This window comes from Scyliorhinus canicula, chromosome 20, assembly GCF_902713615.1.
Source record: "Scyliorhinus canicula chromosome 20, sScyCan1.1, whole genome shotgun sequence".
In the NCBI taxonomy this organism is placed as follows: Eukaryota; Metazoa; Chordata; class Chondrichthyes; order Carcharhiniformes; family Scyliorhinidae; genus Scyliorhinus; species Scyliorhinus canicula.
This window is the reverse complement of record NC_052165.1, coordinates 1,268,254-1,284,392: the sequence shown is the minus strand read 5'-3', so window position 1 is coordinate 1,284,392 and position 16,139 is coordinate 1,268,254. Positions and strand designations below refer to the sequence as shown.

At 54.2% G+C, this 16,139-nt stretch overlaps 1 protein-coding gene across 3 annotated transcripts in view; it reads right to left on the bottom strand.

The window, feature by feature from the left end:
- LOC119955311 (IQ motif and SEC7 domain-containing protein 3-like) overlaps nt 1-16,139 on the bottom strand; it is a 662,877-nt gene that overhangs the window by 101,610 nt on the left and 545,128 nt on the right. For all 3 annotated transcript variants that reach the window (XM_038781397.1, XM_038781396.1, XM_038781398.1), the window contains exon 12: nt 1,053-1,145. In XM_038781397.1, coding sequence (XP_038637325.1) covers nt 1,053-1,145 — 93 coding nt within the window. The remainder of the gene's footprint in view (nt 1-1,052; nt 1,146-16,139) is intronic.

Here is a 16,139-nt window from a genome sequence, read left to right as displayed (position 1 = left end):
GGAAACTGCAAGGGAGCAAGATTTTCAATCCAATAACCTCTCCCAACTCTTTCCCACACCACTTATCCCCGAATCTACTTCCAGTGGTGTGGGAAAATTCTGTCCTCGATGTCCAATTATGAAAAATGACCCCTGTATAATGTATATTTCATATGTACAAATCTCTAAGAATATAACTGCCAATACTCTACAAATATTTTCCGGGTCTGGATATTAACTGGCAGCAGATTTCTGGCAGGGGCTTGTGCTGGGGGAGTTATTTTTTCACACACACTGTTCTGACGCATGGTCAGTAAAACCCTAGTGGCTGACATCCTCCCCAGTCAGGAAGGTAGTGATGGGAAATCACACGCCCCGGAGACATTCAACTGTGTCTTTGGCACATGATTCGATCACTTTGTTCAAGAAATGATGTGAACACTTCCTTGTGTCACAACGTTGCGATAAAGAACAATTGTGCCGATGTTTGTGTACGAGAATGTGTGAATATAAACTTAAATAGAAAGAAACGCAGAACACAGAAGGAGTGAAGGATCAAACAAAATCGAAGAACAATGCTGGCATAAAGACCTTTGTTCAAGAATCAGCGTGAGAGATGCAGAGACGTGTGTGAAAAAGAAAACATAAATATAAGAGAGAAGTTAATGAAAGAGCAGCGATAGACAGGCTCATCCTTTTTTACATAATGTGAATGGATCGGAACCAAAACATGGAGAGACAAATATTCAACATTCTGCTTTGGCAAGAGTCAGTCAATAGAATATGGGCAATGGGTTACTTTCTGCAATAACTCTTTGAACCCTGTACCCTGGCAGCTTCCAGTTTCACCGACAGACATGTCTGTCTGACAAGTCTACAACCTGAAATTATTTATCTCATTGCTCCTTCAGAAAGCTGCATTTTTTAAAAAGGCAAACACATTTTGCATTCTCAAAGCACCACTCTGCAGCATGAACACAAACTAGCTTTTCTACTTCATTGGCCTAACCAGAGAGCTGATCATCAAATCTAATTTTTTTGTGTCTCTTGGGTATAAAATTAAGCAGCCTGACCTGCTGGAGATCTTGGTCTGGTTCGAAGGTCAAGCTGAGCTCCATTATTTTTTGCTGAGGGGTTTTTTGCACCCTGTTGTTTTTCCAGCTCCCCTGTAGTTGGAATTGAAAAGGAATGATAAGTTTGATATAAAACAATAAATTTGATTGCAATTTAAACATAACCATTTTGCTTATACTTTTCAAAAAATACTAACTTGCAATTTTTCAATAATTTCTACCTTTTGCTTGATGTCTAAAGTCAGTGGAAATGAATCATCTCTGGCAAACCTTTCCTCTGTGAACTGGGCTGTCCTCTGTATTAAATGTAGTGGGTTAAATCAAATCTGCCCAATTGCTGGGCAATTTATTTCTTCTACTAGATGTTATGCAGTCAATAAAAATACGTAAATAACCATGAACTTTTGATTCTGAATGTACAACAGGGGAATGAAAATACAGACAAGCAGTAAACAAAGGGCAGGTTGCTATCTGTTTGAATCCTCAGCTGTCCCTTCAAACTTTGCCCACTGACATTTAAACAAGGCTGACCCCCTGAGATCCAGTGGGGACAGAACAACAGCGACGTTGGAGGTTACGTTGCACAAAGTAACCAGGATGTCTTCATCAAAACGGAAAATTAGATGAGCATCAACTTTTTCACAGTAACTTGATTGCAGTGATAATGTAAACCTACTTGTGACAATAAAGATTATTATTACGTAGATTCTGCCCTGCGACAGTCACCTCAGAATCATTTGTATGTAAACGGTAACAGTTTTAATTCAAAGTGCTGATTGAACCTTTCTCTGCATCGGGATTGAGGAGAGCCTTGTACTGTCTTTTCAAACGTAATAATCCCACTTGCAAACACATTTCAAAATAATTTACAGCAGTGTGTCATATTTGTATAAATAAAGTAATGAAGCTTTGTATAAGGAAGTAAATTCATCGATCAGAGAAGTTTATTTCTTTGATTTAATAAGCAGCATTGATATGAAAAATCTGGGCTGCGATTCTCCGTCAGCTGACATCAGAATCAGGGAATGTGATTGGGCGGAGAATCTGGGAATGTGATTGGGCGGAGAATCGGGGAATGTGATTGGGCGGAGAATTGGGGAATGTGATTGGGCGGAGAGTCGGGGAATGTGATTGGGCGGAGAATCGGGGAATGTGATTGGGCGGAGAATCGGGGAATGTGATTGGGCGGAGAATCGGGGAATGTGATTGGGCGGAGAATCGGGGAATGTGATTGGGCGGAGAATCGGGGAATGTGATTGGGCGGAGAATCGTGGAATGTGATTGGGCGGAGAATCGGGGAATGTGATTGGGCGGAGAATCGGCTTTGATTCCAAAACATTGGTGGGCGCTGGTTTCACGCTAAGTCACCATTCCCTGGTGCATCGATAGTGGCGCCAGAACGTACGTACAGTAAACCCCGTTAGCATGTCATTAATGGGCCTGACCAGGTATTCGCCGGGGCCTCCGGCTCCAATGAGGCGAATTCCCAATGGCACGGTTCATTTGTGCTTTTAAAAATCATGAAACAGGCATCGTGGCTGCTGAGGGAGAGAGAGGGGGTACAGAAAGTGACCAATATCACCATAGATTGCTGACAGTTGAGCCGCTGGCCGGGGGCTTCTACCAGGGCCGGGGGAGGGGGAGTGGCCAGGACGTGGGCTGTGGGGTTGTGATGGACGGGCACGGAACACCGTTGCCACAGCCAGAAAGGCAGCCATGCAACTGCGCACGTTGCTGACAGCCCACTGTGAACTTAGGGCCATGGGTCATATAGGTGTCCATCCAGGCCATCGCCCGTGGTGCCCTCTGGCTCCAGCCGACCCATCAGCTGCATGGGCGCACTCTAGCACAGCCAGTGCCACCTTGTTGGCTGGGATGGTGTGTGTGGGGAGTGTAATGCGTATGTGCAGCTGCAGCTTGACAGCCTCCCGAGTGTCAATCACAGACCTGGCGAATCCTGCACCATTTTTCAATCGAATCGATTGTGTTCCACGTGGCACCCGAGCTAGCTCCTCCGCAGTAACAGAATCGGTGCAGGTGCAGCGGCGGCTTTGCTGTGGGAGTCCACGAATTGTGCCCCAGCATCAACATTTCGTCTCAGGAACGGAGGATTCCGCCCCTGGTTTTATTTGGCAATGTAATTTTACACGATCCATGCAGACATGGAGGGAGCTTATCTTCCAGGATGTGGACCACTGATTGACTGATTTCAGCTGTCGATTCTCCGTATCACTGAGTATGTTTCAATACATATTCTTCAAGTACCTGGAAATGTGATTCTTGACATCGGAAGGGTTATATGGACAGGAGTCTGAAATAGACTGAACCTCATTGTGTGGAACCTTTGCTGGGCAACAAGGGACTTTGGCATACGCGTGGAATTCCAGTACCCAACCTGCTGGCTATTTCATTGTGCTTATATACATGCAAATGGCTACAACACATCGCTACTACACTCCTTCCTCCTTAATGAAAAAGTTACATCAAGTTCAAATTCCATATAACATATATACATTCGCTGTTTATCATTTATTTACAAATCCAGCAGAACCACTGGTTTCCTGTTCCTGTTCCTGAGAGGATAATTTCAGAACCTGGGGAAGGATTTTGACCCATCTGGGCCTGAGTCTGACAGGAAGTTTTCTCCAACAAATACTGATTTGTCCTTGAGCTTCAGTTGAATTTTCAACTTCATCTCTCTGACTCTGATTCAGATCTGAACCAGTTTCAGACAAAACGTATGTTGGAATAATTATTGGTGCTCGAGTCATAATTCAACGATCCAGACATTTGATTCTTCCCATATTCCATCCCCTTTGTAAACCTCTGTAGATAAAGCATGATCTATATGTACAAACTTCACTTTCCACTACCAAATATCATGACCAACTATGTGTGAGGGACTACATATTTTCACAATTCTTCCTAGTAACTACCTACGATGATGGGGAGCCGATTCTCCCAAATGGAGCCCAAGCGTTCGCGCCATCATGAACGCCATTGCCTTTCACGACGGTGTGAAACGGACCCGGGGACGACCGATTCTGTCCCCCACAGGGGGCAAGAACGGCGCTGGAGCGGTTCACACCACTCCAGCCTCCTTTCCCAGCGCCAAATGGGTGCAGCGCCAACCCGCGCATGTGCAGTTGGGTCACGCCAACCTGTGCATGCGCTGGGGACTTCTTTAGCGTGCCTGCTCCGACTTAACATGGCGTCAGTGTTCAGGGGCCGGCCGCGCCAGAAAGTAGCCGTGGAGGTGGAGAGGCCGGCCCGCCGATTGGTGGGCACCGATCTTGGGCCAGACCCCATCGGAGGCCCCCCCCCCCACCCCTGAGGATGGAGCCCGCCTCCCCCACCCCCCTACAGGCCGCCCCTGACCGTTTGCGTAGAGTTCCCGCCAGCAGCGACTAGGGTAAACGGCGCCGGCTGGACTCTGTCGTGTCCGCGCGGCCGCTCAGCCCAACTGGGCCGGAGAATCGGCCCCAGTGTGCGCCAAACACGCCGGCGCAAACGGCGCCGATTCTCTGCACCTCGGAGAATTGCGTGCCGGCACCGGGGCATTGTGGCACGGTTACAGCGAGTCTCTTGCCTGGTGCGGGGCTCGGAGAATTGTCCCCATGATCTCTGACCTGAACCTTCTGGACATTAACTGCAGACTTCCTTCTCTCACTCCATCCCTATTGGGACTCTCCACACCGATTGCTTTTCTTCTATTGACTCTATTAAATGTGGCTACAGCAATGAAAACCTCGGGCGGGATTCTCTCAGCCCGGGGCGGGCTGGACAATCCCCGCAAGCGCCGTGAATCATGAAAATGCCGCCCCAACGCCTGCACGCGTGGATCCCGCGGCGCCCATTTCACACCGGGATCAGCAGCTGGCTCTCTGTAGGGGCCAGAATTGCTGATCCTGAGGCAGTATTGACGTTGAGAAATGCGATGGCGTTTCCGACGGCGTCAACACTTAGCCTCAGGATCACAGAATCCCGCCCCCCCATTCTTGATTGCCTCACTCTAGACTCTCTCACCCTAGACCTCCCCTTAACAAAGAGTCATCGGACTTGAAACGTTCGCTCTTTTCTTTCCCGACAGAGGCTGTCAGACCTGCTGAGATTTTCCAGCATTTTCTCTTTTGTTTCCGATTCCAGCACTCGCAGTAATTTGATTTTATCACTCTAGACTCCCTCACTCTGCCTTCTCCGGTTAGGGGTGTGAGGTGCATTATGATAAGCAAACAAAAATGTTCTACTTTGCAATTCAATAACAACTGATATTTCTTCCAATTTGTATCCAGCAATTTCTTAACAAGAGTATATTTAACTATTTATATTGCGCACTCTGTTGTCCCATTTGAAGCGAGGTGGAGCTCTGTTATAATTTTACCCATTTATCTTCATGAAAGTTGAAAACTCTTCTGAACAAAACCGAGGTCTGTTGTCAGCCACAATTTCCTCTGGGAAGCCAGGCAACCAAACTGCAGAATATTGGGAGTATCAGTATTTTTCAATTCACTGGCAACCCTTTAACTCACTTTGAATGGTTATCGATCACAATGAATATCTGCTGCCATTCAAATTCTGAAAAATCTATGTGTGATTTCTGCCTCTCTCAGGCTAGCTTCTCCCATCATTACAGAGTTACTGATAGTATTACGGTATCCTGGGCTAGCGCACTGTCCATTCCAGCTCCATTACCCCGGATTGACACAAGTCAATTAACCAGTTTTCTTAGAAAAACTCCCAAAGTCTTTCATCCCTGACTGCCCAATAATTACAATCACCTGGGGCAGGATTCTCCAGTCACCGGCGGTGAAATCGAGCTCGGTGATCGGCCGGAGAATCCACGTTGGCGCTGAAATTTGGGGTCGGTGCCGCTTTTGCGATGCTCCACCCCTTCCATCTCTCTCTCTCTCTCACTCGTGCTGAGACTGAGTTTGCCTGTTAAAACCAGCAGGAACTGGTATTCTTTCTGGTAACTTCTGCATTCTGCTGCTTGACTTAAAGATACATGTCCATGAATCATCCATGGATCAAAAATAATAGCAGCAAAATAAAAGAAAGGGGAAATAAGGGAATAAGCAGGAAGGAGCCTTACAACAGCAGCTGCTTTTCTCCTGCCTGACACGTTTCACTGTCTTCTTTAACTTTATCCAATGCTGTTCATCAATGACTAACTTTTGTCAAGCTTAATCTCAGCTGTTCATCATAATCTTTTTTAATAATCTTTATTAGTGTCACAAGTAGGCTTACATTAACCCTGCAATGAAGTTACTGTGAAAAGCCCCTAGTCACCACATTCCGGCGCCTGTTCGGGTACACAGAGGGAGAATTCAGAATGTCCAATTCACCTAACAGCACATCTTTGTGGGACATGTGGGAGGAAACCGGAGCACCCGGAGGAAACCCACGTAGACACGGGGAGAACGTGCAGACTCCGCACAGACAGTGACCCAGCCGGGAATCGAACCTGGGACCCTGATGCAGTGAAGCAACAGTGCTAACCCCTGTGCTACCGTGCCACCCCATATAATGGGTGGGATTCTCTGACCCCGGGCTGGCTCCTGTAGCTCTCCTCCATGTTGCGTCGGAGACGGCGCGGAGAAGGCAACTAGCGCATGCGCGAGTTCGCGCCGGCTGCATCACGCATGCTCAGACCTGCGGCACCCGTTTGACAGCGGTATCGGCAGCTGGAGCTGTGTGAGTCGCTCCAGTGCCGTGCTGGACCCTTGTAGGGCGCAGGATCGCTGTGCCTGGGGGTCTGTTGTCACCGTCGTAAAACGCGACAGCATTTACGACGCCGTCAACACTTAGCCTGAGGATCAGAGAGTCCTGCCCAATGTTCCTGTGGGACATTTGCGATGCTTCATTTTACTAGCTTGCTGTATATGCCAATATTATTTGCTCTGTCCTGTCCCACCTCCCCCCTCCCCAATCCCCTCCCACCCCATCCCACACCCCCTCCCACCTCCCCCCCACCCCATCCCACACCCCCTCCCCAATCCCCTCCCACCTCCCCCCACCCCATCCCACACCCCCTCCCCAATCCCCTCCCACCTCCCCCCCACCCCATCCCACACCCCCTCCCCAATCCCCTCCCACCTCCCCCCACCCCATCCCACACCCCCTCCTGCCTCCCCCCTCCCCTCCCACCTCCCCCCACCCCATTCCACACCCCCTCCCCAATCCCCTCCCCCCTCCCCCCACCCCATCCCACACCCCCTCCTGCCTCCCCCCTCCCCTCCCACCTCCCCCCACCCCATCCCACACCCCCTCCCCAATCCCCTCCCACCTCCCCCCACCCCATCCCACACCCCCTCCCCAATTCCCTCCCCCACCCCCTCCCACCTCCCCCCTCCCCAATCCCCTCCCACCTCCCCCCCCCCCACACCCCCTCCCCAATCCCCTCCCACCTCCCCCCACCCCACACCCCCTCCCCAATCCCCTCCCACCCCCTCCCACCTCCCCCCACCCCATCCCACACCCCCTCCCCAATCCCCTCCCACCTCCCCCACCCCATCCCACACACCCTCCCCAATCCCCTCCAACCTCCCCCCACCCCATCCCACACCCCCTTCCACCTCCCCCCACCCCATCCCACACCCCTCCCCAATCCCCTCCCACCTCCCCCACCCCATCCCACACACCCTCCCCAATCCCCTCCAACCTCCCCCCACCCCATCCCACACCCCCTCCCACCTCCCCCCACCCCATCCCACACCCCCTCCCACCTCCCCCCACCCCATCCCACACCCCCTCCCACCTCCCCCCACCCCATCCCACACCCCCTCCCACCCCCTCCCACCCCATCCCACACCCCCTCCCCAATCCCCTCCCACCCCCCACCCCATCCCACACCCCCTCCCACCTCCCCCACCCCATCCCACAACCCCTCCCCAATCCCCTCCCACCTCCCCCCACCCATCCCACACCCCCTCCTCAATCCCCTCCCACCTCCCCCCACCCCATCCGACACCCTCCCCAATCCCCTCCCACCTCCCCCCACCCCATCCCACACCCCCTCCCCAATCCCCTCCCACCTCCCCCCACCCAGGGACAGGTGCCTGTCTACCTCAGGTCTGTGTGGCAATAAGCAACATTTTGAAAAAAAGAATAAATGCTGAAGTTACATCAGGCAAATAGTTCTGTGTATCGAAGAATTCCAGCTTCCCAATTGCAATGAGCAGGGTGTACTCACACGAATTGCTGTTCGATGTGTGAGACGGAGCAATTTGAGACAAATCCAAACTAACATGTTTCTAAATGCCTCCAGGAATTCGGCATTTCTGTCTGGCCCATAAACTCTGAATCTCCCTCCCCAAACCTCTCCAGCTTTCTCACCCTTTGAGGTTGTCTTGCACATCTACGGTACACCTGATCTCCTTTTATGATTCAATGTTTATTCTGCACCTGTGACATTTCTATATATTTAAAGGAACTCTGGGAAGGCCCCTTCATGAATAATGACAATGCCAGCAAAATATCTGTTTGATTTTAGTGTTAAAACTTTGTTGCTTTTTAATAATACAGGTCCGACTCAGTGGTTTGTTTTTGCGGAACCATTTTGATATGAATGGGTTATTTGTCTGACATCCCTGGTAGGCAATGTGAGGGGCGTGCGGGATGGGATTGGGGAGGGGGTGGGGAATGGGGCGGGGAGGTGGGAGGGGATTGGGGAGGGGGTGGGGAATGGGGTGGGGAGGTGGGAGGGGATTGGGGAGGGGGTGGGGAATGGGGTGGAAGGGGATTGGGGAGGGGGTGGGGGGAGGTGGGATGGGGTGGGGGGAGGTGGGAGGGGATTGGGGAGGGGGGTGGGGATGGGGTGGGGGGAGGTGGGAGGGGATTGGGGAGGGGGTGGGGGAAGGTGGGAGGGGGTGGGGGGAGGTGGGAGGGGATTGGGGAGGGGGTGGGGCGGTGGGGGGGATTGGGGAGGGGGTGGGGGGGATTGGGGAGGGGGTGGGGGATGGGGTGGGGGGAGGTGGGAGGGGATTGTGGAGGCGGTGGGGGGATTGGGGAGGGGATTGGGGAGGTGGGAGGGGAATGGGGAGGAGGTGAGGGATGGGGAGGGAGGGGATTGGGGAGGGGGTGGGGCGGTGGGGGGGATTGGGGAGGTGGGAGGGGAATGGGGAGGAGGTGAGGGATGGGGTGGGGGAGGTGGGAGGGGATTGGGGAGGGGGGAGATGGGAGGGGAATGGGGAGGAGGTGAGGGATGGGGTGGGGGGTGTGGGAGGGGATTGGGGAGGGGGGAGGTGGGAGGGGATTGGGGAGGGGGTGGGGAATGGGGTGTGGGGTGTGGGAGGGGATTGGGGAGGGGGTGGGGGATGGGGTGGGGGGAGGTGGGAGGGGATTGGGGAGGGGGTGGGGGAGGTGGGAGGGGATTGGGGAGGGGGTGGGGGATGGGGTGGGAGGGGAATGGGGAGGGGGTGGGGGATGGGGTGGGGCGGTGGGGGGGATTCGGGAGGGGGTGGGGCGGTGGGGGGATTGAGGATGGGGTGGGGGAGGTGGGAGGGGAATGGGGAGGGGGAGGTGGGAGGGGAATGGGGAGGAGGTGAGGGATGGGGTGGGAGGAGGTGGGAGGGGATTGGGGAGGGGTGAGGTGGGAGGGGAATGGGGAGGAGGTGAGGGATGGGGTGGGAGGAGGTGGGAGGGGATTGGGGAGGGGGGAGATTGGAGGGGAATGGGGAGGAGGTGAGGGATGGGTGGGAGGAGGTGGGAGTGGATTGGGGAGTGGGTGAGGGATGGGGTGGGAGGAGGTGGGAGTGGATTGAGGAGGGGGTGGGATGGGGTGGGAGGAGGTGGGAGTGGATTGGGGAGGGGGAGGTGGGAGGGGAATGGGGAGGGGGGAGGTGGGAGGGGAATGGGGAGGGGGAGGTGGGAGGGGAATGGGGAGGAGGTGAGGGATGGGGTGGGAGGGGATTGGGGTGGGAGGAGGTGGGAGTGGATTGGGGAGGGGGTGGGATGGTGAGGGATTGAGGAGGGAGTGGGGGGACGGGCTGCGTACAGAGGCTCGGTTACTTCCCTGTTACAGTGACAGACAGTGAACAGCGATATGTTGCTCATGTCTCTGGCTGCTGCCTGGCAGAGAAAGGTCCAAACTGACGTTCTCGCCGTTCTGGCTTCCAGTCATCACATCCTTGGTGAATCGTTCCCAATTCAGACACTGCACTGATCTTGTTTTTAATATTTGAGGGAGGGAGTCACAGGATTTTGACCCAATGACAGTGGAAGGAAGGCAAGGGGAATTTGAAAGTTGCAGCCTTCCCATGTGCCTGTGTCACCTTGTCTATTGGGTGTAAAAGTGTTTTTCTGATTAATTGGATCTGGGCATTGCAGGCTGGGCCAGCATTACTTGAACTGAGGGCATTTTAAGAGTCAATCAATTGTTTTTGATCAGATGTCGGTCAGACCAGGACCGGATATTGGTGAACTCACCTTGCTGACAATCAACAATGGTTTCATGGTCACCATCAGGGGCGGGATTCTGTGATCCTGAGGCTAAGTGTTGACACCGTTGGAAATGCCGCCGCGTTTCTCAACGTCATCAACACGGCCCCAGGATTAGCAATTCTGGTCCCTACATGGGGCCAGCACAGCACAGGAGCGACCCACACTGCTCCAGCTGCTGAACCCTGCGCGGACTGGGCGCCGCGGGATCCGCGCACGCGCAGTGGCTTCCTTCAACGCACCGGCCTTGACGCACGAGGCCTCCAGCCAGAGAGGCCGGCCCCGCCGATCAGTGGGCCCCGATAGCGGGCCAGGCCACATTGGAGGTCCCCCTGGGGTCGGACCCCCCCACCCGGGCCCGTCCACGCCGGGTTCCCGCCAGCTGAGAGCAGGTGTGGATGGTGCCGGCGGGACTCGGTGTTTTTTACGATGTCGGCGGGCCGGCCACGTAGAGCGGCCGCCGACTGGCGCCTCGCCAACCACGCTGGCGCCGATTCTCCGCTCTGCAAGGTGATGACTGCAGAGGAATCGCTTGCCGGCGTCAGGGCGGCTTAACGCGATTCGCGCCGGTCGTGTGGATTCTCCGGCTCGACCCCAGGCTGAGGGAATCCCGCTCCAGACTTTTCCCAGAGCATTACCCTGAGTCTCTGCATTACTGGTCCAGAAACAATACCACAACACCACTCCATTTCCCGGGACTGAACAAGGCTATCAAAGGAGCTTGGAAAGTTGCCACAGTCCAACTTGTTGATCGTACAGAGAGCAGCCTCGATGGACGGTTTGAACATTTAAAGTGGTGGTTGAGGCACTGGTGGTATGAAGCTCTGTGAGTGTTGTTGGAGCTGCACTCATCCAGGCAAATGGAGAGAATTCTTTCACACTCCTGACTTATGACTTGAAGATACTGGGCAGACTTTGGGAGTCAGGAGGTGAGTTATTCAACACAGGATTCTTGGCCTCTGATCTGCTTTTTGCAGCCACAGTTGCTGGTCCAATTCAGTTTTCAAATCTTCAATCTCTGCCATCTAATGGGACGAGCAGCAGACACTTGCGAAGGCCACGATCTGCAAATTCCTCTCCAGGTCACACACTGCCCTGGACTGGAACTCTGTCCCTCCGTTCCGTCACTGTCACAGGGTCAGAATTCTGGAACGCCCTCCCTAAGAGCACTGTAGGTGTACCTACACTATTGGACTGTAGCAGTCAAAGTGGCAACTCACCACCACCTTTTCAAAAGCAAATACGATGGACAATAAATGCTGATCTCGCCATCAACACTCATAGCCCAAGAATTAATTTTTTTAAATAACTAGAAGGAAGTCGAGGGAAGGTTTTTTTCAATTACTCAGAGGGTGACGGTGCTTCATCACCTTAAACATTGACTCCCGAATGGCATGTTGCCTCCTAGGTGCACGGGTCAGGATGTCTCAGATCGGCTGCAGAACATTCTGAAGGGGGAGGATGAACAGCCAGTTGTCGTGGTGCATATAGGCACCAATGATATAGGTAAAAAAAACGGGATGAGGTCCTACCAGCAGAATTTAGGGAGTTAGGAGCCAAGTTAAAAAGTCGGACTTTTGGGACATTGGGTCCGGTTCTGGGGGAGGTGGGATACTACAAATTGGACGGTCTACACCTGGCCGGACTGGAACCAATGTCCTTGGTTAGCTTTTTCTAACACTGTTGGGGAGGGTTTAAACTAATGTGGCAGGGGGATGGGGACCAAATGAGGAGGTTAGTGGACAGTAAGGAGGTAGTAACTAAAGCCTGTAAGGAACTAGATCATGAAGTCAGCGTGACTAAGGGGAAGAGTAGACAAGGAAGAGATGATGATCGCAAAGGGACAGGTGGTCTGAGGTGCATTTGTTTTAATGTGAGAAGTGTAGTAGGTTAGGCAGATGAATTTAGGGCTTGGATTAGTACCTGGGAATATGATGTTATTGGTATTACTGAGACTTGGTTGAGGGAAGGGCAAGACTGGCAACTAAATATCCCAGGGTATAGATGTTTCAGGAGGGATAGAGAGGGAGGTAAAAGGGGTGGAGGAGTTGCATTACTGGTCAGAGAGGATATCACAGCTGTGCTGAAGGAGGGCACTATGGAGGACTCGAGCAGTGAGGCGATATGGGCAGAGCTCAGAAATAGGAAGGGTGCGGTAACAATGTTGGGGCTGTACTACAGACCTCCCAACAGCGAGCGTGAGATAGAGGTACAAATGTGTAAAATATTATGGAAAGATGTCGGAGCAACAGAGTGGTGGTGATAGGAGATTTTAGTTTTCCCAACATTGACTGGGATACACTTAGTGTCAGAGGTCCAGATGGAGCAGAATTTGTAAGGAGCATCCAGGAGGGTTTTCTAGAGCAGTATGTAAATAGTCCAACTCGGGAAGGGGCCATACTGGGCCTGGTATTGGGGAATGAGCCGCTTCAGGCACCTTCACATCTGGAAAAAGAGGCTGGAATGTTGGGATATATTGGTATAGGATTCCGCAGGGAAATTGAACCGCTTGAACTACAGAAGTTGCACAAACAATTCAAGTCAAAAGTTTCGACAAGTTTCGCCATGAATATGCAAAAGCTGCTGTTTTTAGAAATGAGATGACACCTCGAGCACATCGCTGTCTTTCAGCTGAAAATGTGTCAAATGCCAACAGCACAGTGTGTGATTCATGCATAGCGTAAACAGTATAAAATTCCAAATAGACTTTATTTAGATATGTAGGGCGGGAATCTCCAACCCCCCCACCGGCTGCCGAATTCTCCGGCGCCGGATTTTCGGCGGGGGCGGGAATCACGTTGTGACGGTCGGGGGCCGTTGGCAGTGGACCCCCCCCCCCCCCCCCCCGGCGATTCTCCGCCCCGTGATGGGCCGAGCGGCCACCTGTTTTGGGCCAGTCCCGCCGGTGTAAATCAAACCAGGTCCGTACCGGCGGGATCTGGCTCTGCGGGCAGCCTGCGGAGTCCTCGGGGGGGGGGGGGGGGGGAATCTGGCTCTGCGGGCGGCCTGCGGAGTCCTTGGGGGGGGGGGGAGCGGGGGAATCTGGCTCTGCGGGCGGCCTGCGGAGTCCTCGGGGGGTGGGGGGGAGCGGGGGAATCTGGCTCTGCGGGCGGCCTGCGGAGTCCTTGGGGGGGGCGCGGGGGGATCTGGCTCTGCGGGCGGCCTGCGGAGTCCTCGGGGGGGGGGGGATCTGGCTCTGCGGGCGGCCTGCGGAGTCCTCGGGGGGGGGGGGGATCTGGCCCGTGGGTGCCGCCATGGTGGCCTGGCTCGCGATCGGGCCCCACCGGTCCGCGGGTGGGCCTGTGCCATGGGGGCACTCTCTCCCTCTGCGCCGGCTGCTGTCAAACTCGGCCATGGCTGGCACGGAGAAGAACCACCCCGCGTATGTGCCAACTCCCACCGGCCGGCGGAGGCCCTTTGGCGTCGGTTGGTGGGGCGTCAAGCCTTCCCGCGCCGGTTGGTGTGGTGCCAACCCCACCAGCACCGACCTAGCCCCTGGAAAACCATAGAATATACAGTGCAGAAGGAGGCCATTCGGCCCATCGAGTCTGCACCGGCTCTTGGAAAGAGCACCCTACCCAAGGTCAACACCTCCACCCTATCCCCATAACCCAGTAACCCCACCCAACACTAAGGGCAATTTTGGACACTACGGGCAATTTAGCATGGCCAAGCCACCTAACCTGCACATCTTTGGACTGTGGGAGGAAACCGGAGCACCCGGAGGAAACCCACGCACACACGGGGAGAACGTGCAGACTCCGCACAGACAGTGACCCAGCCGGGAATCGAACCTGAGGTGCTGAGGATGCCGCACCTTCCGGGCTGCCCGACACCGGAGTGGTTTATGTCACTCCGCGGCGCTGGTACGGCCCGCCCCGCCGGGTAGGGGAGAATCCCGCTCCTAAACTTTGCTCCAGTGGCAAGAAACAGGCCTCACTTCAAAATGATCATTGAGCGATGCATCGGACTCCTCAGGATGCGGTTCCGATGCCTCGACCACTCCGGAGGTGCCATGCAGTACCTCACCCCCGGAGGGCCGCCCACTTTGTGGTGGTCTGCTGTGCCCTCCACAACCTCGCACAGCAGCGGGGCGACAAGCTGGAGGTTTGTGACGAGGAATACCTCGGAGAAGGTGGAGGGGGGAGGAGGGGGAACAGGGATGAGGATGATGAGGAGGCGCTGGAGCAGCAGGGGCTGGAGGATGAGGCCGGGGAGGAGCCTGAGGCCCTGCCGGAGGCTGCAGGACAGGACGCGGCAGTGAGGATCCAGCAAGGCCCGATTCATTGAGGACGTGGCCTGGTCCATCGCTGTATTCTTACACGCCTGCCATTTCCCACCCTCCCAGGGCCTGTGTCAGATCACTCCAGGTGGCTGGGACTGCGTTGGCACCGTCAGCGGGTCACTGTCCAGGGCAGGGAGGTGATGATAACCCGCAGAGAGCTCGGTGCTGGAGCTCCTCAACCTATGCCATAGTCTGATCCCTGCCTGTCTGCTGAGTGCTCGCTCACACCCATCACCTGCACGCGGTGATGCATTGCAGCAGAAAGTGACAGAGGCTTCCTACTGGTTGTGCACAAGAGTATTTATTGCTCAATATATGTCCGCACTCTCCTGCTGGCGTATGCCCCCCAACCCCCCACCCACCCCTCACCCCCTACCTACCCTGTCCTCCTCCCTGCTGATCCTCGATGCCCTTTGCCCTCCTCGATCTTCCACTACTCGTGACCCCAGGATACACATCAGAGGTGGAGGCAGCCGGCTGCCTCCCTCATCCCAGGCAGCACAGGCTGCCCTGTGGCTCACCCTCCATGACCCTGGGGGGAACAGGACATCCCTCCTGGCCTCCACCAGGAGCCTGCCCAGGTCAGCATCCCCGAATCTTGGGGCCAGTCTCCTCGACGCCATTGTTGTGAGCTGGCTAGGACTGGCTGAGTGAGTGCAGCTTTAAATGCTGCTCGACCTTGTTACCGGGGGGGCTGGCGAGCGCGGTCCCGGTGAATCAGCTGACATTCAGGGCAGAAAGCCCGTGAGGCCTCGTTAAGTGGACCAATTAATGTTGAATTGTGTTGCCGGCCGCACGGGGCTGAGTACTGGGAAACTTGCGGCAATTCCCGCTCACTACAGCACTTGGAAATATTATCGGAGAGTCGCACCCTAGGTTTCAGTGAGTTTAACATTTACACACTTAAACCGTCTGCTCCTTCACAGCTCCTATTATCCATTGAGAAAACATTCAGATTTGTTTTTCCCAGATCTACGTGCTAAACCCCACATTAAACACCATCTGCACTGTCTGTAAATAAACCGGAAATCTGAGGCCGCAGTGCGAGGGTATTTCACCACTTGCCACACCTCCACCGAGCCAAGAATGTGCTCCAAATTTGCTCTATCTTCCTTCCAGGGGCTGGTTTAGCTCACAAGGCTAAATCGCTGGCTTTTAAAGCAGACCAAGCAGGCCAGCAGCACGGTTCAATTCCCGTACCAGCCTCCCCGGACAGGCGCCGGAATGTGGCGACTAGGGGCTTTTCACAGTAACTTCATTGAAGCCTACTCGTGACAATAAGCGATTTTCATTTCATTTCATTTCATTCCATGTCACAAGGTTACTTGTGCAGTTCCATATGTTTTCATTTTGATGAGTAATCT